Source organism: Phoca vitulina, unplaced genomic scaffold, assembly GCF_004348235.1.
Source record: "Phoca vitulina isolate PV1807 unplaced genomic scaffold, GSC_HSeal_1.0 scaffold22, whole genome shotgun sequence".
NCBI lineage: Eukaryota > Metazoa > Chordata > Mammalia > Carnivora > Phocidae > Phoca > Phoca vitulina.
Window position 1 is genome coordinate 13,646,342 of NW_022589725.1, and position 21,840 is coordinate 13,668,181.

Consider the following 21,840-nt stretch of genomic DNA (forward strand, 5'->3'; position numbering starts at 1 on the left):
GGCTGGATCCAGAATGGGACAGATATCTCACCGCGCAAATCCCAGTCTCTCATCATGATTTCCAATGGACGAAAGACAGACAAGGGTGGCGGGTGCATGAATTTTAATAGGGCGTCTTGACAGCAGGTTAAAGATGGTGATCACCAGCACTCAAGATATTTTTGGCCAGCGGTTCTGTTGGCTCCAGTCATTTTTCTCTTCTCTGCCAGAAATACTTATCCTCATGTAGGACTGTAGGCAGCATGGCTGATAATTTAGGCAGTAGAGGTAGGGCTGTTCAGTCTTTCTGCAAGAGGGTCTACAGACTCCCATGTTTCCCATGCATCGAAGGGTGTGATGTCTGCCTAGCCAAAACAAACAAACAAAATACCCATAGTTAATTTCCACTTAACAATAACATAGATCTGAGGAGTCAGGGAGCGTAGTCAAAACCTAAAAGGGTAGAATAAGAATGAGATGCCACTGCACACCTATTAGGATGACCAAAATCTGGAACACTTGACAACACCAAATGCTGGCAAGGATGTGGAGCCACAGAAACTCTCCTACACCACTGATGGCAATGAGAACCGACACAGCCACTTTGGAAGACAGTTTGTCAGTTTCTTCCAAAACTAAACATATGCTTACCACACAATCCACTCATTGTGCTTCTTAGTGTTTACCCAAAGACATTGAAAACTTATGTCTACACAAAAATCTGCACAAGAACTGCTTCATGCAGGCAGTTTGAAAATAAAGTTCCAGAGAAACAAAATCTATTTCGGGAGGATCATGGAATTCCAGCACATCTAAAGGGTGGAGTAGCTCCTGCCCTCCCGTAGGAGCCACCATGGTGCTCACAGTGGGTGGGAGAGCGTGTGCTCATCACAGCTAGCTGTGGCTACATCGCCCAAGAAGCAGGGGTGACTTCAGCTTGTCATCTCAGCAGGGAGTTGGATCAGTTTCATTTAGCTCTCTATGGACCAGTAATCAATAAATAACTGAGTGCTTCTTTGGGGATTGATATTTATTGACTTACACCAACAGCCGCCAATAAAGCAGTCTTTACCATGAAAAAAAACCTGCACATGATGTTTATGGTAGCTTTATTCGTGACTGCCAAAATCTGTAAACAACCAAGATGCCCTTCAGTGGGTGAGTGGATAAACTGTGGCACATCCAGACAAGAGAATATTATTCAGTGCTAAAAAGCAATGAGCTGTCAAGTCATGAACAGACGTGGAAGAATCTTAAATGCATATTACTGAGTGAGAGAAGCCAATCTGAGAGGGCTTCCATACATACCGTATATTTCAACTATATGACATTTTGGAAAAGGCAAAACTATGGGGACAATAAAAAGTGTGGCCAAAAAAAAAAAAAAAGTGTGGACAATAAAAAAAGTGTGGCCAGGGGTTGGGGTAGGAGACAGATGAATAGGCAGAGCACAGAGTAATTGGTGGGCAGTGAAATTACTCTATATGATCCTCCAATGATCAATTCGTGTCATTATACATTTGTCCAAACCCAGAGAATGTACAACAACAAGAGTGAACCCTAAGATAAAATGTGGACTTTGGGTGATAATGGTATGTCAATGTAGCTTCATCAGTTATAACAAACGCCCCACTCCATGGGGAGCTGTTGATAACGGGGAAAACTATGCAGGAGTAGGGGCAGAGGGTATGTGGGAATTCTCTGTACCTTCTTCTCCATTTTGCTGTGAACCTAAAACCAGTCTAAAAACATAAGTCTTTTAAAAAAAAAAAAAAAGAATGCCTTAAAAAATAAATAAAGCTGTTATGAACTTTCATCTATAAGTTTTTAGAACTAAATTTTCATTTTTCTGGAATAAATGCCCAGGAGTGCATTTGCTGGGTAACATGGACAGTGTATATTTAGTTTTTTTAAAAGGAAACTGCAAAAACTGTTTTCCAGAGCTGTACCACTTAACATTCTCACCAGCAATGTGTAAAAGATCCAGTTTCTCCGCCTCTTTACCAGCATTTAGTACTGCCACTATTTTTAATTCTAGCTGTCCTACTAGTTATGTAGTGGAATATCATGAGGTCTTAATACACGTATCCCTAATGGCTAATGAGGTTGAACATCTTTTTGTGTGGTTATTTGTCATCTGTATATCCTCTTTAGTGAAATGTCTTTCTTCTAATTTGATTGGTTTTTTTAAAAGATTTTATTTATTTATTTGTCAGGGTGGAGAGAGACAGAGAGTGAGGGAGAGAGAGTACAAACAGGGAGAGCTGCAGGCAGAGGGAGAAGCCGACTCCCCACTGAGCAGGGAGCCCAATGTGGGGCTCCATCCCAGGACTCTGAGATCATGACCTGAGCTGAAGGCAGACACTTAACCAAGTGAGCCACCAAGGTGTCCCTAATTTGATTGGTTTTTACTGTTGAGCTTTGAGAGTTGTTTCTATATTCTAGAAACAGGTCCTTTGTCAGATATGTGGCTTGCAAATATTTCTCCCAGTCTGCCATGTGTCTTTCCATCTATCCTTTTCACAGTCCTTCTCCCAGAGTGAACATTTTAAATTTTGATTAAGTCCAACTTACTGATTTTTTTTCCTTTGTGGATTGTGTTTTCACATTTAAGAAATTTTCACCCTAGCCCTAGGTCTGAAAGATTTTCCTACATTTTTCTCTAGAAGTTTTATACTTTTACGTCTTATGTTTTGAGTTAAATTTAATATAAGATGTGAGGTTTAGATTGAGGTTCTTTCTTCTTTCCTTCCTTCCTTCCTTCCTTCTTCCTTCTTCCTTCTTTCTCCCTTCCTTCCTTCCTTCTTTCTTTCTTTCTGTCTTCCTTCCTTCCTTCCTTCTTCCTTCTTCCTTCTTCCTTCCTTCTTTTTCTTTCTTTCTTTCTTTCTATCTTTCTATCTTTCTCTCTTTCTCTCTTTCTTTCCAATGTCCAATTGTTCCAGCACTATTTGTTGAAAAACATATCTTTCTCCCATTAAATTTCTTTTGCACATTTTGAAAAATCAGTTGGTTGTACACATGGGGGGCTATTTCTGATTTCCTATTCTGTTCCATTGATCCATATGCTATCTCTCCACGCATATCACACGGTCTTGATTACCTTAGCTATACAAGCCTTGAAATCTGGCTTTATTCTTTTTCTTCAAACTTGTTTTAGCTATTCTCATTCCTTTGTGGATTTCTCTACAGGCAAGATATAGACAAAATAATCTTGTCTATATCTACAAAAATGTTGCTGGGATTTTGATAGAAATTGTATTAAGAGTGTCTATCAATTTGAGGAGAATTGGCATCTTTGCTTGTTGAATCTTTTCTTTCTTAAAGGTTTTATTTATTTATTTAGAGAGCACATGAGAGAGAGAGAGCACAAGCAGGGGGAGGGGCAGAGAGAGAGGGAGAAGCAGGCTCCCCACTGAGCAGGGAGCCAGATGTGGGGCTTGATGTGAGGCTCAATCCCAGGACCCTGAGATCATGACCTGATCCAAAGGCAGACGCTTAACCCACTGAGCCATCCAGGCGCCTCCTGCTTGTTGAATCTTACAATCTATAAACATGGTATGTTTCTTCATTTATTTAAATCTTTTTTTTTTTTTAAAGATTTTATTTTATTTATTTGACAGAGAGAGACACAGCGAGAGAGGGAACACAAGCAGGGGGAGTGGGAGAGGGAGAAGCAGGCTCCCCGCAGAGCGGGGAGCCCGATGTGGGACTCGATCCCAGGACCTGGGATCATGACCTGAGGCGAAGGCAGACGCTTAACGACTGAGCCACCCAGGCGCCCTATTTAAATCTTTGATTTCTTTTATCAACATTCTGTAGTTCTCAGCATACAATTGCTACACATGTTTTATCAGATATATACCTAAGCATTTTATATTTTTTGGAGTGATTGTGAATGGTACTGTAGTTTTAATTTCAGTGTTCACATGTTCAATGATAGTATATAGAAATGTAATTAATTTTTGTATATTGTATTGTATATTGTATCTTGTATCTATCTTGTATCTTGTATGTGGCCTTACTGAATTTAATTATTAGTTCTAGATTTTTTGTTTGTAAATTCCTTGGGATTTTCTACAGAAACCATTATGACATCTGCAAATAGTTTCATTTCTTCCTTTCTAACCTGTATGCCTTAATTTCTTTCTTGCTCTAATGCATTGGCTGGAATTAGTCAGATTTAAAAGGAATGATCTTTTTTGAAGATTAAAAAAAATTGATGCACACAACTTGGATGGATCTCAAGAGCATAGTGCTGACTAAAAAAAGCCAATCTCAAAAGATTACATATGATTCCATTTATACAACACTCTTAAAATGATAGAAATTAGAGAGATAAGAAACAGATCAGTGGTTGCCAAAGGTTAAGGATTGTGGCAGAGGGTGGAGGCAGGAAGAGAATCTGTGTTGCTGAAACTCTCCTGCTGTGCAGAAGGGGGCGCGTGAGGGGCTCAGCTGGTTATGCATCCTGCTCTTGGTTTCAGCCCAGGTCATGATCTCATGGGTTGTGGGATCGAGCCCCGCATTGGGATCCACGCTCAGCGGGATGAAGGGGCACTGCCTGAAGATTCTTTCCCTCTGCCCCTTCCCACACTGGCTCTCACTCACTCTCTAAAAGAAATAAATAAATCTTTTTTTTTTTTTAAGGAGTAGCAGAGGGAAGATCTTTATGCTGATAGAACAGCTCTGTATCTTGATCATAGTGGTGGTTACATGACTCTACACTTGTGATAAAATGTCATAGAAGTATGCACACCCACTGCAGCAATATGAGTTTCCGGGTTTGTATATCGTACTATAGTTCTGTAAAATATAATCTTTGGGGGGGAAACTGCATGAAAGGTACATGGACCTCTCTCTGTACTATCTTCGCAATTTCCTATGAATCAACAATTATTTCAAAATAAAAAATTGATAAGGGTGTGGAGAAAATGGAACCCTTGTGCACTGTTGGTGGGAATATAATGGGTGTAGCCACAATAGAAAACAATATTTTCCTCAAAACACTACAAATAGAACTATCATATGATCCAGCAATCCCTCTTCTGGGCAAATATCCAAAGGAAATGAAAACAAAATCTCAAGAAGATATCTGTAGTCCCATGTCTACTGCAGCATTACTCACAATAGCAAACATGGGGAAACAACAGATGAATGGCTAAAGAAGACGTGGCATAAATATATAATGGAATATTACTCAGCCACGAGAAAGAAGGAAATTCTGCCATTTGCAGCAACATGGATGGAACTTGAGGGCATTATGTTAACTGAAATAAGCCAGACAGAGACAAATACTGCATGGTATCACTCATATATGTAATCTTAAAAAAAAAAAAGTCTAACTCATAGAAACAGGAAGTGGAGAAGTGATTGCCCGGAAGTGGGGTGGGGGAAATAGGGAGAGGTTGGTTAAAGGGTACAAACAGCTATGAGATGAATAAGGTCTGAGGATCTAATGTACAACACGGTGAGCATAGATGATAACACTCTATTGCATAATTGACATTTTCTAAGAGAGTACATCTTAAATATTCTCCCCCCAAAAAAAAGATAAATTTGTGAGGTGATGGATGTGAGGAATTAACTAGACAGGGTGGGGGGAGACCCTTTCGCAATCAAATTGCCAAGATACACAATTTAAATATCTTATATGTTTATATGCCAATTATATCTCAATAAAGCTGAAATAAATAAGTTAGAACACAAATAAAATAACCTAAGGAGCTACACAGGGGTTAAAAGAACAGGAAATGAAGTCAAGAAACCTCAAGTTCAAATCCCAGCTCCTGCTTTATTTGCTGGGTAACCTTTAACAAATTTCTTTACTTCCCTCTTCTACCCTTTCTTCATCTGTAGAGCGTAGACTGTAATAGTCCCTAACACTTAGAGTTGTGTTAATAGCTTAATAAATGGTGGGCTGCCTGGATGGTGCAGTTGGTTAAGTGTCTGACTCTTGGTTTCGGCTTAGGTTGTGATCTCAGGGTTGCGGGATCAGAGTCCCACCTCCAGCTCCGTGCTCAGCAGGGAGTCTGCTTGAGATTCTCCTTTCCCTCGGCCCCTGCTCACTCACATGCTCTCTCCCTCTCTCTCTCTCAAATAAATAAATCTTAAAAAATAGCTTAATAAATGGAAAGCAAATAGGGACTGGCACATAGCACTAAATAAATGTTAACTAAATAAATGTTGTTTTCATTGTCACATAAAGATCCTTTCTGAAGGACCCATTTCTGCCTATGCTACAACTATGAACTATTAGTTTGGGAATAGTCCCTTGAAATTAGACAGACATTAGTCCTTCGATGGTAACCAGAGATTTTTTTTTTTTTTTTTTTTTTTGGAGGCTGTGCACACCTAGAAACCAGAGACACAGTTCCTAGTCTAGATTAAGCATTCAGTAAATGTTAGCCATTAATATTATTATTATTCCCCCTTGGGACTGAGGTCTCCGAAACAGGAATGATCCTTTGACTGGAAAGAGAAATAAAAATAATGACCATTACCATTTGCAAATCACCCACTGTGAGCCATTTGATTTATGTTAAGTTGTTAAATGTTTACTATAACCTTCTTTTTTTCTTATTATGTTAGTCACCATACAGTAAATCAGTAGTTTTTGATCTAGTGTTCCATGATTCGTTGTTTGGTTATAACACCCAGTGCTCCATGCAATACATGCCCTCCTTACTATAACCTTCTGAAGTAGACGTCTCTATTTTTCCTTCTTGCATTATGGAACGGAGGCTCAGAGAGACAGTGTTCTGGCAAAGGCCCCGTAACTGTTAGAGGCAGAGCGAGGCCTCGAACTCCGCTCACTATGGCTCCAAGCCCATATTCTTTCTGAGGTACAGAGCTGCCTTCTCCACACGCTGAGACGGGGCTGGGAAAGGTTGGTACCTCCCTGGATAATAACAGCTGGAACCATGGCCCTCTATTGCCTTCAACATCAAGCCCAAACTTCTGAACCTGGCGTTCATGGGCCTCTCCTTCATTCCACCAACAGTTAGCAACACCCAGTCTTTGCCAGGCCTTGAACTTGGTGGTAGGCACATAGGGTCTCTTGTGTCCAAATGGGTTTAACACGAAGTCTGATGTACACACACACACATGCACACAGATATCCTAAGCCCTTGCATTGAATAAAAAGGATCTACTCCATGTAATTTTGACCAGAGAAGCTTATCCCCCAGAGATAAGATTCGTTTCCATCTTCCCTGAGAAGAAGGGCCATTGTGAGATTAGCATCCGAAAGAGGGGTGTACGGAGTGTGCCTCTGAGAAGGTGGATCAGGCGGACCAGTCTGCTTCAACCTTTCCCCCTGCAGAGAGCCCGTGGCACCCAAAAAAGGGCTTCACAGTTTTGTCAGGGGCTTTGCAGCTCCCAACTCCTGGCCTCCCGTCGGCCCCATGTCACTATATGCCACCACTCACTGTCTATATCTACGTCATATCCCTTCCACGTCCCCTCAGCCCCCTCACCAGAAATCAGAGAAGACTGTTTACTAATCCCAGCACTGTGTCGAACCTACTTATGAACGTAGGTCACGGTTCCTCCTTGGACCTCAGTTTCCCCCCTGTGAAATGGGAAGATAAGGGGAAGTTGCCCAGCTCAGAGAGTCTCACAGTTTGGGGGCTATTAGGAACGAAGGAAATCTGGCAGGGGACTTGGAAGGGGTGGAGCTTTATCTCCCAAAGGAATAATCTGAGGGAATTTTCAAAATTTCACATGCCCAGACCCCAAGTCCAGAGACTCAGACATGGGGTTAAATGCTTTCTAAAAACTTCACATGGCTCGATGGTGAGTTCCAAGCCTTTTTCTCTCCTCACCATTCTATCATGCCCCAGGGTTGTCTCTGTGTGCACGTGTTAAGCACGGAGGAGATTCTTAATGTTGTGGACTGAGTGCCTCGTAATGAATGAATTTGGTGAGGGCATGACATTAAGAACAGGCCCCAGTACTGGGGAACCCTTCGACTGTCCCCAGACCACCTCCCACACTATGAAATCTATGTCTTCTGAGAGCAAACTAACTGGTGAGTAAGAGAACCAACTTGAGAAAGCCCCCGGAGCTGCTCTGCATCCTTCCTGTCCCTGCCAGCCAGAGGCATATATGTCTGATCCCACCGTCCTCCAATCCCTCTAGCCCAGGAAGGACCCCACGCTGATTCCTGGAACCTGGCATCACCCAGCATACAGATGTAAATAAGACGCTGTCTCAACCTCCGAGCATTTCCATCCAGTATGTGTGTGTTTAGGGGATTGGTGAGAAGTGAGCTGTGAATAAATAATTATATAATAATGTGATATGAGTCATCCCTGCTTAAGGCTGACACTTTGTGAAGCCAATCAGAACTTAGTTGGAATCCCTGCTCTATCTTACTGTTGTGTGACCTTGGCTAATTATACCACCTGTCTAGGTCCCAGTTTCTTCATCAGTAAGGTAGGGATAATCAGAAGGTTGTTGTGGGGCGCCTGGGTGGCTCAGTCGGTGAAGTGTCTGCCTTTGGCTCAGGTCATGATCCCAGGGTCCTGGGATCGAGTCCCACATCAGGCTCCTTGCTCAGCAAGGAGCCTGTTTCTCCCTCTTCCTGCCTCCCTCTGTCTCGCGTGCAAATAAATAAAATCTTTAAAAAAAAAAACCCAGAGGGTTGTTGCAAGAATGGGATGACTTCAGGCCCATGAACAGCAAGCACAGTGCCTGACACATAAGGAGTGACAATTGGAACTATTATTATAGCTACTAGTATTATAATTATTAAGAAATAGTGAGACAGAGCTTATGGAAGGCTTTCCTGGGTAGGGACATCAACTGCACTTTGAGGGTGAGAAGGAGTCCATCACAGAGATGAGCCTGGTGGTGGGGACGAGGTAGAGGGGAACCATGAACAAAAGCAAGGTTGGAGAGGGTTGATCCGTAAGCAGCAGTCATGGGAGATGAAGCTGGGCCACCAAGGCCTTCAGACCCGACCCTGGGCAGGAGGGAGCAAAAGAAGCCATCTAAGCAGGAGAGTAACATGGTCAGATGAATCTTCTAGAAAGAATCCCTCTGATAATAGACCCCAATGCAAAGAAAACCTGGAGGCAGAGAAGCCAGTGAGGAACTATTTTGGATGGTCTTACCCAGGGCCTCGGGGCCCAGGTAGCTCTGCTGGGCAGCCTAAGAGTCTCCCCCGATCGCACAGGTGTCGAGAATGTGGAAAGCACAGCTGCAGCAGCCCCTGCCTCTGCAGGGAGCTTGGAGGTGGGTTGTGAACCAGAGCACGATCCAAATTCCAGGCCCAACCCAAAGTTTGTGGGTCCTGGTGCAGGAATGCAAATGGAGGCTCATCTGCCGTATGTCTGCATATTTAACAGTTATGAATCAAGCTAACAAGTGGGACAAATAAAATCTATCCCACGGCCCTTTGTGAAATAGCCCTTCATAATGACCTGAAATAGCAGATTTGAATTTATAATGCTTGGATTCTTCAGAGTTCTGTGCAGGAACAAGGTGGCATGAGGGGAGCTGGCTCAGCCCACAGCCCAGCTCTCTTCTCCCTCATCCTCAACTCTGCCCCACACTGTGAGGACTCTCTCATGCAAGACATGGACACTCCAGCCTGAACATCCAAGCTGGCCCCCTGCCCCTCAAACAGGAGTGTCCCTTGGTACTCCTCCTGCCTAAGGTGCACACATAGTGGGCCCCATCTTCCAGGGGAAAGCCCACGTGGTCCCTGGAAGCAAGCACAAGTGTTCTCTGGGCAGGGAATTCCAGGCTCCAGCTGCTCAAATCATGGTCTTGGAAGGAGAGGAGGGCACCGTCTCTAAATGGATATATCCCACTTGCCCCCATTGACTCCTAACCCCATGGGGAAGGACATAATCAGAGGATGCCCAGAGTAGGACCAGGATCAGAGGAAGAGGTGTCTCTCTTCCCAGAGTCTAAGAGCAGAAATAATGAATTGAGAACAAATTATCTCCATGGATCAGAGTGAACCCCTTCTATCCATCTCTATGTCACGCACCATGCTTTACAGAACACTCCTGGTATCTGACCTCACTGCAGAGAACACAGTTCAGGGGTGAACAACCGTGTTGGATGAATGGGGCCCAGAGAATAGGATTTGAGATAACAAAGCAAGGAAGACACCCAGGTCCTCTAGATTCCTGATCAGAATTCTCGAATATTCCCCATGGGTTAGTCTCCTCCCAGGCTAAATTCTTAGTTCAAATGAGACAGGCTTCTATGTCCCTCAGAGTCTAACACAGCTGGAAGGCACACAGCACACATATTCCTTAAATGCTTGAAGAAATCAATGAGCAATAATAGCAACAGCTAACATTTATAGGGCTCACAATGTACTGGGCACTGTGAGCTCCATTATCTCCTCTCCCGCTTCCCACAATCCTGAGATAGATTCTAGGGTTCCAACCTCACAGCTGGGGAAGCTGAAGCGTGGAGGGGGATATAAGCAGAGTCTGACAGTGGTGAGTGGAAGAGCTGGGGTGACGGAATGATCAAATCCATGAAAGAAAGGAAGAAGTGAAGAGTGAACAAACTCATTTATAAATGGGTAAGTTCATGTGCTTTATGTTTTTTTAGCACTTGGAAATCTTCTGATCTTTGGGGCTGTGGGGCCTCCAACATCAAAAGGCATCTCAACCAACTTCCGTAGAAACCCAAGGATTTGGGCTCTACTCGGTCCCTGTCCACCCCCAGCCTTTTCACCCCCAAGATGGAGCAACTCTCCCACCCAGCGGTTCTCCCCCGCTCTCGGTACCAGCTGTGCCTTTAAGTCTCTTGGCTTCCCCGGATGTGCTCCTCAACCCACTCCAATAGACTTTCCTGCAGCTGGTAGATGAGGAACTGTCTTCAAGACTGTAACTATCATCCCATTGCTGTGGCCAAGCCCCAGCAATGTCTCTCTGCTACCTCTTAACCCCCATCCTGCCATCAGCCACCACCCCCCGCCCTCAATACATTTGGAGCATCATTCCTCATGATTGACGGACACAAGAAACAGATTTGTGAGTTTTAATGGAATGTGGGAGCTAAGGAACCTGAAACAAAGCCATTTCTATCCATAATGTCTACTGCCAGGTCTGGATCTGGTCTTTTGTTTTACTGGTTTGGGCGTGTGAGGAACGGTCCAGGGTTCCATTCTTTCAACTGTCATTGGCTGGACTGTTAAGTAACGACTAGGGACACAGCACCGTTTACGATTTGCGCAGCGTATGACACTATCTTCATCATTTTTGCACACCAACCGGCATTTTCCATCCATCCAACACTCTGCTGTTGGGCACAGGAACAACCATTAAGCAGATGTTAGTATCCCTCAAGTGGCGAGACAAGAAGAGGCAGAGGAGGAAGAGGGCAAGGGGGAAAGGGAGACGGTTGAGTAACTAACAGTGAACCCAGTCCCAGGAAAGGGAGAAGTGATCTTGAGAGGGGAGGGAATTGAGACAATTGTTCCAGATTTGGGAACCCCAAGGCTTTTAGGAAAGCCTTTTTCAGGCATCCCACCCTCTGTCTTCCCATCCCCCAACCTGCTACTCCTAACTTTGGGATCAGTTGATGCCAATGAAGATCTCCCCTAATGGAGCTTGGGAATGATGGGGAAAGGACAATAAACTTTACCTGTAATATTAGGGGTTGGAGGAGATTCACCCTCATTTCAAAAGACCCAGCTCCTAATCAATAGCCTGGTCCCAACTTAAGCTCACCTGGGTCCAGCCACAACCCAATCTCCAATCCTCCTTAACCATATTCCCCCAATTCAAACTCAGAACCCAGTCCAATCTTAAGTAGAACTCCCAGCCCCACCCAACTCAATGCCCCTTGAGCCTGAACTCCAAGCCAAACCCAAATTTAATCAAGTCACCAACCTCAATCTTAAGCTGCAGTCATCAGACACCCTGCACTATTCAGTACCAACTCTCAGTTCCAGCCCAAGCTCCAGTCTACCCCCAGCACCACCTCCACTCAACCCAAAATCCCATCCACTCCCCAACCCGCCCCAAACCATCAGGGGAGCCCAGCACCTTACCTCCAGCTCATCCTAATCTTCCCCCTACCACTCCAACCCCAAAGTGTTTCTCCCCATCACAGCTCACCCTCAGCCTCTAATCTTAATGCCCCAAAGCCCCCAACAAGTTCCCAATCTGCACCCAACCCCATCACCCATACACCTTCTCCCAAGATCCCACCAGAACACCACCCTGCCCTTAAGTGTCAGGTGCTCCAAAGAGCTACCATCCCACCACCTTGGCAAAAAAGAATGAGAGATGTGGATGTGAGCTGATCCTGGGAAAACCTCCCAAAGCCCCATTAAAGGAGGAAAAGTTTTGTGCTGCCCGCAGTGGAGGGGAGAGGAAAGCAAGAAGTTCATGACCAAGATCCCAGACACTTGAGAGAGACCCAAGTTACCTGAGAGCCCTGGATCCATGGCCAGAAGGATGACAAGAAAGAGGAAAAGAAACTTCATGGCTGCCAGGTCACAGGAGAAGGAGGTGGCCTTGCTGCAGGGGAGGGAAATAGAGTTCTCTGCAGCGGGGATGAGCCTCGCTTTTATTGGCAGCGTTGTGGGCAGTGAATTCTAGCGGGAGAGGATTTATATGAGATCAGCCAGGCCAAAGGACAGTGTGTAGCAGATGTCGTAGCCAAGCACAAGATGAGGTGTGGGAAACTGGCCAGCACCCGTGCCAACAGTGGGTTTCCTTCCTGCTAAGGAGACAGTCAGATGAAAGCCCGTTGGCCTCTCAAGACCCACAAGAGAACTAATTAATTAATACACAAATACATATTGGGGGGCACCTGGGTGGCTCAGTTGGTTAAGCATCTGCTTTTGGCTCAGGTCTTGATCTTGGGGTCCTGGGTTCTAGCCCTATGTCAAGTCCCGAGGTCGGTGGGGCTCCCTGCTCAGCCAGAAGTCTGCTTCTCCCTCTCCCTCTGCCCCTCCCAATCCCCCCACCCCCACTCATGCTCTCTCTCTCATAAATAAATTTAAATATATATTTTAAAAAATACATGAATATCTATTAAAAAATACTTATTCTCAACTTTCTAACAGAAGGATACATGGGCATGTCTTTCTGAACCTTGAACTTGCCAATCTAGTTCCCAGTTCAGGGCTTTAGCATTTGCTATTTGTTCTTCCTGTAAAGTTCTTCCCGCAGACCTTCCAGGGCCAGCTCCTGTTTATCATTCAGTCTCATCTCGAATGTCACCTCCTGGATCGGCTTTTCCTGGTCACCCTAGATGAGGGTACTCCCACCTACAGTCACTCCATGTCATTATAACTTGATTCATGACCTGCTTAGATTTATCTGTTCTTTTCAACTTTATTTTACATGGTTAATCTTTGTGTCTTCCCCCATTAGAATGTCAGAAAATCGCCTTGTAACCCCACTACCCATAACATCACCTGGATTAAGATATTAATTCAACTGTTTGAACAGACATTCTCCCCAAACAAAGATTCCAAAAGATAGACATTGATTTCTTTCTTATGGACAAATCCAGTCAAGCAGCTTCCTGATTCGGCAGGGAGCAAGATTGCCCCTAGCTTGGCACTCTGCCATCCTGCCCAGGCAGCTTTGTCTGATGACCCAAGAGGGCTGTCCCAGTTCCTGCCAGAGAAGAGAAAGAGGGAAATGAAGTGCACGCCTTTCCCTTTAAGGGACGCCACTCAGAATCTGCACACACCTCTTCCACTTCAGCGCATTGGCCAGAACTTATTCAGATGGCCACACCTAGCTGCAGGGTAGGCTGGAAAGGTTTTCTTTATTCTGGGCAACCATGGCTAGCTAAAATGCAGGGGTGGCCTTACTAAGAAGAAGGGAAGGAAGGATCCTGGGGAAGAGCTAACAACCTCTGACACACCCAGTACATCACAGGAACTTAATAAATACCTATGGTCTGAATAAATAACATACACTGAGAAAGTGACCTGGGAGAAGTGATCTAATGGGGTAGTAACCCAAGTCCTTCCAGAGTGTAGAGAAAGCACGTGGACTGTGTCCCTTCGGTCCAGCATCTCAAGAAGCTGAATAAGGATTGGGCTTCTGGCAGCGCTTCAGAAACTATGAAAGGAGAAGAGAGAAGAGAATTCTAGAATCCTAGAATACCAGGAATGGAGCATGGGTTTTGATTTCACACAGATTTGAATTTGAGTGTTGGCCCTGACATTTGATACCTGTTGACCCCGAGCGAGGTAAATTTCCTGAGCATCCTACGATAAAATACAGATCAGAACTATCTCTGATTTAATTAAATGGGATGGATAACTTATGTAAATTGCTTAGCAAAGTACCTGACACATAGTAGGTGTTGAATAATTATTTATTATTATTGTTGTTGTTTTTCATTATCATTATTATCGTCATCCTCATATTTATCTTTTTTATTACCATCAGAAGGGGCAATCATAAACCTCCAACTCACATCTAACAAAACTGAGGCTTGGTCAGAGGACATGAACTGCTCCAGGGCTTCCTGGGTGGGGAGAAGAACGGACGACAGAAAGCCGATTTCCACAGAGGAAAGTCAGGAGAATGGTCAGCAAACGGCTGTGGTTGTGAATGTTTGAAACAGAAGGGGAGACCTGGAGGGACATGAGGCAGCCACCACGTGTGGGGGGCGGGGAGCTTCAATGCCATGCTCAGGGCTGGGGAAGCCGTCCTGTGAGCCATGGGGAATAGTAAGATCTTTTAGAGAGGACTGTGGGGGCATGGTCAGATTTTTTTTTTTTTTTTTTAGCCTAGAAAAATCACTCTGGCAGTCCAGACTGAACATAATTGCCAAGGCAGAGGCAAGCAAGGGAAGGCTAGCAAGGAGGCTCTTTCTCCTCCAGGGAGAAATCATCACATGGCCTGCATTGTCGCCGGGAGGGCACAAAACAGAAAGGGGGTAAAAGGAGAAAACATCCAGCAAGGGCAGTGGAGATCCCAGGCGTTCTATCTGGTCCAGAGCTGGGAACGGAGCTGCTTGGATTTTACATGGTTAATCTTTGGATGTCATTCAGCGTCTGCAGGACTCGGCACGGAACCGGACAGCAGAGCAGGATGTTGGCAAGCCTGGGTTCTGAAGTTCGTCTGCTCCCTGTAGTACCTTAGAAAATGTTATCAACTCTGAACCTGCTTCTTTGGCTGTACAATGGGGGTAATAATAGTACTGACTTCGTAGGGTTATTAAGGAGGACCAAATGAGCGAATCCACAGAAAGTATTTAGTGAAGACATAACACACCTGACACTTCCTGACTGCAGTAGAAAGATCTGCTTTATTATTGTAACAGACCAGAAGTTCTTTCCGGGGATTCCAGGCCCTGCCTTGTGACAGTTCTTTGCAATATTTCATAAGCCCCTTTATGATTCCTTGTAGACAGAGATTGCCAGGAAGCACTGGGATGATTCAGAGAAACAGCCTTGACTGAGATAAGGAGAAACAGAAAAAGATGGGTTAATTGCTATAGCGCATCTCTAGTTGGGTATCTGAGATTATATTTACCTTACATTGTGTTTATATGTACTTGTGTGTATGTGTAAATTCATGCATAGCTGTGTATGCTCACATTTTGTGCATTTTATGTATATTTTGTGTGCCCGGGTTATTTGTGGGTACTTTGTATATGTGAGTACTTGAATATTTATGTGTGAGTATGTTTATACTTGCATGTCATTCGTGTGTAGACTTGTAATCGGGTGGGTGTGTGTTTGTATGTTCTTGAGTACATGTGCACATGTGTATTTGTTCTCAGACCATCAAGTGCCAGGGCCTAGAGTTCTGTCCAGTTCAGCCCCATGGTCCCCCTCGAGCCCCTACGTGCTCTGACTCCGGAGCATGACGGTTGCCTGGTGATTTTCTGTTAAGCCAGGAGACCGAGCCAAGGCTAAGGGCAGTGGGCAGCAGGGGGCACGGGTTGCCAACGTGGCCAGTGTGGGAGAAGCCACCATGGGAGAAGAGACCAGGAGATAGGGAAAGAGGCAGAGCTTGGTCAGAGAGCCAACTTGGCCCCTGGGAACTGTGTGGTATCTCCTGGATCCTGCCAAGACCAGAACAGACCGTAGCTTCAGTCTTGGTAATGCCTCCCACACGGTACAGCCCGGCCTGGCCAGTTCTCTAAGACCTGCACCCCCCACCCCCTGAAATCTGCACAGTTGCATTTTTCAGCTCCTGAAACGCTGCCCATGCCCTGCAGCCTGAATCCCATGGTGCAGAGGGGGAGGCTAGTGCTAGTGATCGAGTTCCCAGCAGGTCCCACACAGGCCACGTACTTTTACTCTACCTCAGCGAATCCTCCCTCTAACCTGTGAGGTTAATAATATGACAAGAAGGGGGACCCCCTGGGTGGCTCAGTCTGTTAAGTATCTGACTTCAGCTCAGGTCATGATCTCGGAGTCCTGGGATCGAGCCCCGAGTCAGGCTCCCAGCTCAATGGGGACTCTGCTGGTCCCTCTCCCCTCCTTCTGCCCCTCCCCCTGCTTCTGCTCTTTGTCTCTCAAATAAATAAATAAAATCTTTAAAAAATATATGACAAGAAGGTGGAAGAAACAAGCACCATAAAATCACAGCCTTCTACAGACTTCTTTGACTTGCACGTACTCACGTCTTCTCCTCGCCTTCCCAGTGAGGCAGGAAGAGTATCCAGATGAGGGGCTTTGGCTTGAGAGAGGCAATATGAGGCCAAGTTTGCATGCAAGTGTGGCGAGGCTATGATAGAGGGGCTGGCAGCTGGAGATGCTGCTACACCAGTATGTCCCCGACTGCGTCCTGCTTCAAGCAATGTGCCATGACACGGTGCTGATGAGAGTGTTGCTTCTGAGAGTCGTTAACACGTTAATAGCCACACACCAGTCATGAAGGCGCCACCACGCTCAAGCCTCAGCCAATGTTTTATTTATTCATGTGCATTTTAAATTCAGCTCCAAGATGCCACTTACAAAGTTGGGGAGATGCCCAATGTCAGTGACTGTTGGGGTCTTCTGCCTTCCTCCTCTTGATCCTACTAGGACCCCATGATTCTGGGAAATGAGGAGGAACCTGCTCCTTACTTCATGATGACGATCTTCAGTTCTCTTGCTCTTCATGCTCAGACTACTGCTGATGAATTCCACCAGCCATTCATCGGGCAGCTCTGGGCATTGGAGAATTGTTGCTCACCAGGGCCCTCCCCGCTGACCACAGGCCCGGCCATGGAGGCCTGTGCTGTGTCTCCCAGGACCACAGCCATCACAGTGGCTGTCTCCACCCCGGCAGTCCCATCCAAGGACTTAGCACCTCGGGGCGCTTTATCAAACAGCCTGGGAACCAAACCCCCATCTCTTCTCCCTGTTGTGTGGAGATTCAACACCTCCAAACGCCAGGCCACTCCTCTCCTGAACTTGAAGCTAAAATCTCCATCCCACGCCTCCTGAGACAATCCTGTCTAACTGCATTCCTTGTGCCTGGGTCTCTCTAACAAAGATGGAGGGGGGAGGGTTGTCTTCAGGGCAGCCCCTGAAACTCGTTCTCTCTCTCTCTCTCACACACACATACATTTTTTTTTCAGTTCCCCAGTGGCAAAGGAAGGCCAGGATTTAGAATACAAAGTCCTGGCTCTCCTTCCAATAACTGGGCAGAAAGAAGATGATCTTTTCACTTTCTATGCCTGCTCAAGTAACCTGGAGGGGGAAATTATCAGGTGTGAGAAAGAAGAGGAAAGACACCAAGGAGGGACTGAGCCAAGAGAGCAGAGCGTAATAGTAGGGTTTGTACAAAGGCATCGCCAAGGAAGACTCAAGGGGCCATGATGGCGGACCTGATACGAGAAGGGAAGAGGAGGGCCTCCGGAGTCTTAACGGGAATCAAATGTGCGCTAGCCTCTGTGCTGCACATTTCCTACCTGTTATTTCATTTAATCTTACAACAGCCTTGTGCCTCTGGTGGGATGAATCCTCACTTTAGAGATGAGAAGATAAAACAGAGAAGGTTAAATGGCTTGCCTAGCATCATGCGGCGGATATGTGGTCAAGGATTTGAACCCAGACCTTCTGATTCTGAATCCAGTGTTCTTCCTTTGACACTTTCATTAAGACTTAGACACTGAGGCTGGAAGTTACAGCAGAGGGGTGCGCTGGGGATGACGGAGGCAAGCCATACGGCTAAGGCCAGTTTTAGTGTTCTCATATGAAGGGACTGGAGAGTGAGTAGGTGATGGGAAGATGCCCATTGTCTCAGTTCAGGATCAGTCCTGGAAAAAGACTAGCCCACAATTCAATATCATGTGGCCCCAACTGGGAGGGAAGGAGAGAGATGGAGCAGGAACCCACATGGGGCCTGATACCAGCTCTCTCTGCAGGTTGAAGAAAATGATGAGACACAATCCTAGAGTCCCTAACAGGGTAGATTTGCAGGTCTTATCCAGGGAGGGTTGCAGCCTTTTGGAGTGAAAGTAGAGAAAAAGAAGCAGCCTGTATCTCAAGAGCCTAAAGCTACAGTGTCTAATATGATAACCACTACCCACACTTAGCTATCTAAACATAAGTATAGATTACATTAAATTAAATTAAATACTCAGTTCCCCAGTTACACTAGCCACGTTTCTTTTTCTTTTTCTTTTCTGTCCTCATGGAGCTTAATGTCTTTTCAGGGGAAAAGATATTAATAAAAATCACATAATATGTATTTATGGAATGATTTAAAAAACAAATGATCCGCATCTGCATTGTTGTCCCCTGCTGACTTTATACATATATACACACCTTCAGAAAACTGATGTTTTGTTTTCCATTTCAGGGGATGTCTTTCTTTTTTCACCCCACAGTATGTCTTGCGGAGTTAGGTATGTTTACATCATCTTTTTTAGGTGAGACATAGTCGTCATTAGCATGGATACTTCATTTTCCTACTGATGGACATTTAGAATGCTTTTGGCTTTTGCTTTTGCATTACAAACAAGGATGCAACAGGTCACTCCGTGCACTTATTCACTAGCCACATTTCGAAGGCTCAATAACCACCTGCGGCTGGTAGTTACCATATTGGACAACACAGAGACGGGACATTCCATCACTGCAGAAAGTTCTATTGGCAGTGCTGGTCTAGAAAACAAGAATCAAATGGATGGAACGAACATTCTTCATTTATATCATCTGGGACGAGCTATGGGCCAGCAGGCTAGGAGCGATGTGCAAAACAGACTATTACGACCTACTGGTCCATCCCGTTCTCCCTAATCCGCACACACACTTTCCTTTGTTATTGATTTGTAAGTATAATGAGGCCAAACTGCCAGACGCAAATGGTACAGCCAAGAATGATTTAATAAAACTGTGGGTTCTAATGATGTTGGACTCAACGTTGGGCTAGAGGGGTCAGACTATACAGCTTACCCCAGGCTTCCAGGTGCACTTAAGGATCAAGTTTTGGTTTGTTTTTTTTTTTAAGATTTTATTTATTTATTTGAGAGAGAGAATGAGATAGAGAGAGAGAGCATGAGAGGGGGAGGGTCAGAGGGAGAAGCAGACCCCTGCTGAGCAGGGAGCCCGACGTGGGACTCGATCCCGGGACTCCAGGATCATGACCTGAGCCGAAGGCAGTCGCTTAACCAACTGAGCCACCCAGGCGCCCCAAGGATCAAGTTTTGACAGGTACATTCTTGGGATTTACACAACACTTAGCTTCATCTGTGCATAATATATGGAATACTTCATTCTGTTCACACGTTGTTTTGCACCTCCCCAACTTGCCCCAGCAATACATGGCTGCAATCAAAAGGGAAGGAGAGAACAAAAAAAAAAAAAAGGAGAGGGCAGGGTCAGTCTTGAAATAAAGCAGAGGGCTGGGGGAAGGGGGCGGTCAAAGTCCAGCAGAGAAGCCAGTAGTGAGGGAAACAGGACATATATGGGGAAGAAGCCCTTACAAGGCATCCTCCAGATTTAGGAGAGATGATGGGCCATTATCCTTTCTTCTCCCATTTGTGTCCTCAGTCACAATCCCAAAGTCCTCCCCACTCCGTGGCCTGGGACCTATTATTGGGCAGCTTCCCCTCCCTGGCCAGCTCCTTTGGGGGAGACAGGCAGTCCCCCTCTCTCCATGGTTTCGTCTCCCCCATAGTATAGTGTAACCAGGTGTCCCGTATCAGCTCCCTTTCCCCTTTGCCCTCAGTACCCTCTCTGACCATATCAATGAAACGGGACAGGAATCTGAAATAAATCCATCTGGACATCTTCTAGGGCATCGGTAAAATTCCCAAGAATGTCATACTCCCTTCTCCACAACATCCTAGGCCGTTTTGCTGGTCTTAACCAGCCAAGATAATTAGGAACAGCTGCTCTGCAGAACCTACAAGCTAAAGTAGCCCGGATAAACTGAGGTTGCCTGAGAATGGAATCGGAATCCTCAGAGGGCCACCTGGGTGGCTCAGTCGGTGAAGCATCTGCCTTCAGCTCAGGTCATGATCCCAGAGTTCTGGGATCAAGTCCTGCATTGGGCTCCCTGCTCAGCGGGGAGCCTGCTTCTCCCTCTCCCTCAGCCTGCTGCTCTCCCTGCTTGTGCTTTCCTTCTCTCTCTCTCTCTGATAAATAAATAAAATCTTTTAAAAAAGAATCCTAAATCAGAAATTCAGGAACCATTTTCATGGAGGCAACAATAGATCAAAATTCAAATCCTCCCCCCCACTGTTTTTGGAAAAGTACCTATTTTTACTGTCTTCCACATCCAAATCTCTCTCTTGCACATACCCTCTGCCCAGATCATCGTGTTCCACTTTTCCAGAGCGAGCCAGAGATCAGAGTGTCAAGTAATGGCGCTGGCAAGATCAGTTGGAACCAGACAAATCAAATTTTCCCTTGGCTACAGAGATCATCCAAAGGCCTCTGTGGAGCCTGCCATTCTCCTAGCCCAGGCTGTCAGAGACCCTAGAATTCCCTGAACATGACCCACCGCCCCTTAGGAGAGATCCTGTTTACCTTGGGTGACCTGGACCAGGAGCAGGGTAATAGTCAAAACCACGAGAATGAGCTTCATGGACGCTGGGGGCTCAGGGGGAGATTAGGAGGCTTGGAGGCTTCTGGGCTGGCAAGACAGGAAGAGGGCTCCATTCTGGGCAGTCCAGACTGGTATTTATTGCCCCGAGGAGCATGGCGGACTCATGATCAGTGAACCAGAAAGGGAACAGTCATTGAAGATTGGACAGATGGGCAAGTAGTCAACCACACTGGTGGATTGGCCACTGAATACACCACCTTGCCTGCAACTTCCAGAGGAGGCCGGGATGGGGGGGAAGAGACATTAACAAAGAGAAGACATAGCCTTACCTTTGAGGAAGTTTATAATACAACTGGAGAGCCAAGAAGGGGGAAAATGTTTTTACTATGAATTCATGTCTGGTAAAAGAAAAGAGAGAGAGCAATGAGACAGAAAAGGAGGGCTACTTCTGTGTTCCTTGGGTTCCCTCCAGCAATGAGGACACCCTACGATGTTGGCGGTTCATTAGTAAGGGAAGGGCAGAAGCAGAGGGAAATACCTAATGGCCCCATGGCCATCACCACCGGAAACTCACTTGTCAGCATTTGTGGAGTGCAATGAGCAGGGAGGCGACAGACCTTTCTTTTAACAGTGCATGTTTGAGAAGAACAAGTAGCATCTTCCTAGGTGCCAAAGGAAAGGCCAATTTGCTCCCATTGTGGTTTTTCCTATAATATATGGTAGATTGCGTTATCGACCCCAATTTTACTCCCACTTGAACTCACACATTTGTAAGGTCTCACCCCAGGGGGAATGCACTTTGCTCTCCCTCACTTTTGTCTTGGCTATGTGACTTGCTTCAGCCAATGACGCATGGGCAGAAGTGACAAGGTGCCAGTCTTGAGCCTAGGCTCTAAGAGGTGATGAATGTTTTCAC

The 21,840-nt window shown here is 45.6% G+C and overlaps 2 protein-coding genes across 2 annotated transcripts; both read right to left on the reverse strand.

Moving 5' to 3' along the window:
* Positions 1 to 150: 150 nt before the first annotated feature.
* DEFB119 (defensin beta 119) lies at positions 151 to 12,453 on the reverse strand. The gene is made up of 2 exons (XM_032419399.1): positions 12,385 to 12,453; positions 151 to 344 (listed from the first exon to the last, which is right to left on the reverse strand). Exons 1-2 carry the CDS (start codon positions 12,440 to 12,442, stop codon positions 151 to 153), a joined length of 252 nt encoding a protein of 83 aa, XP_032275290.1. The 5' UTR covers positions 12,443 to 12,453.
* Positions 12,454 to 19,571: 7,118 nt separating this feature from the next.
* Positions 19,572 to 20,963, reverse strand: DEFB121 (defensin beta 121). The gene is made up of 2 exons (XM_032419948.1): positions 20,906 to 20,963; positions 19,572 to 19,699 (listed from the first exon to the last, which is right to left on the reverse strand). The coding sequence occupies exons 1-2, from the start codon at positions 20,961 to 20,963 to the stop codon at positions 19,572 to 19,574; spliced, it is 186 nt and encodes a 61-aa protein (XP_032275839.1).
* Positions 20,964 to 21,840: the final 877 nt, after the last annotated feature.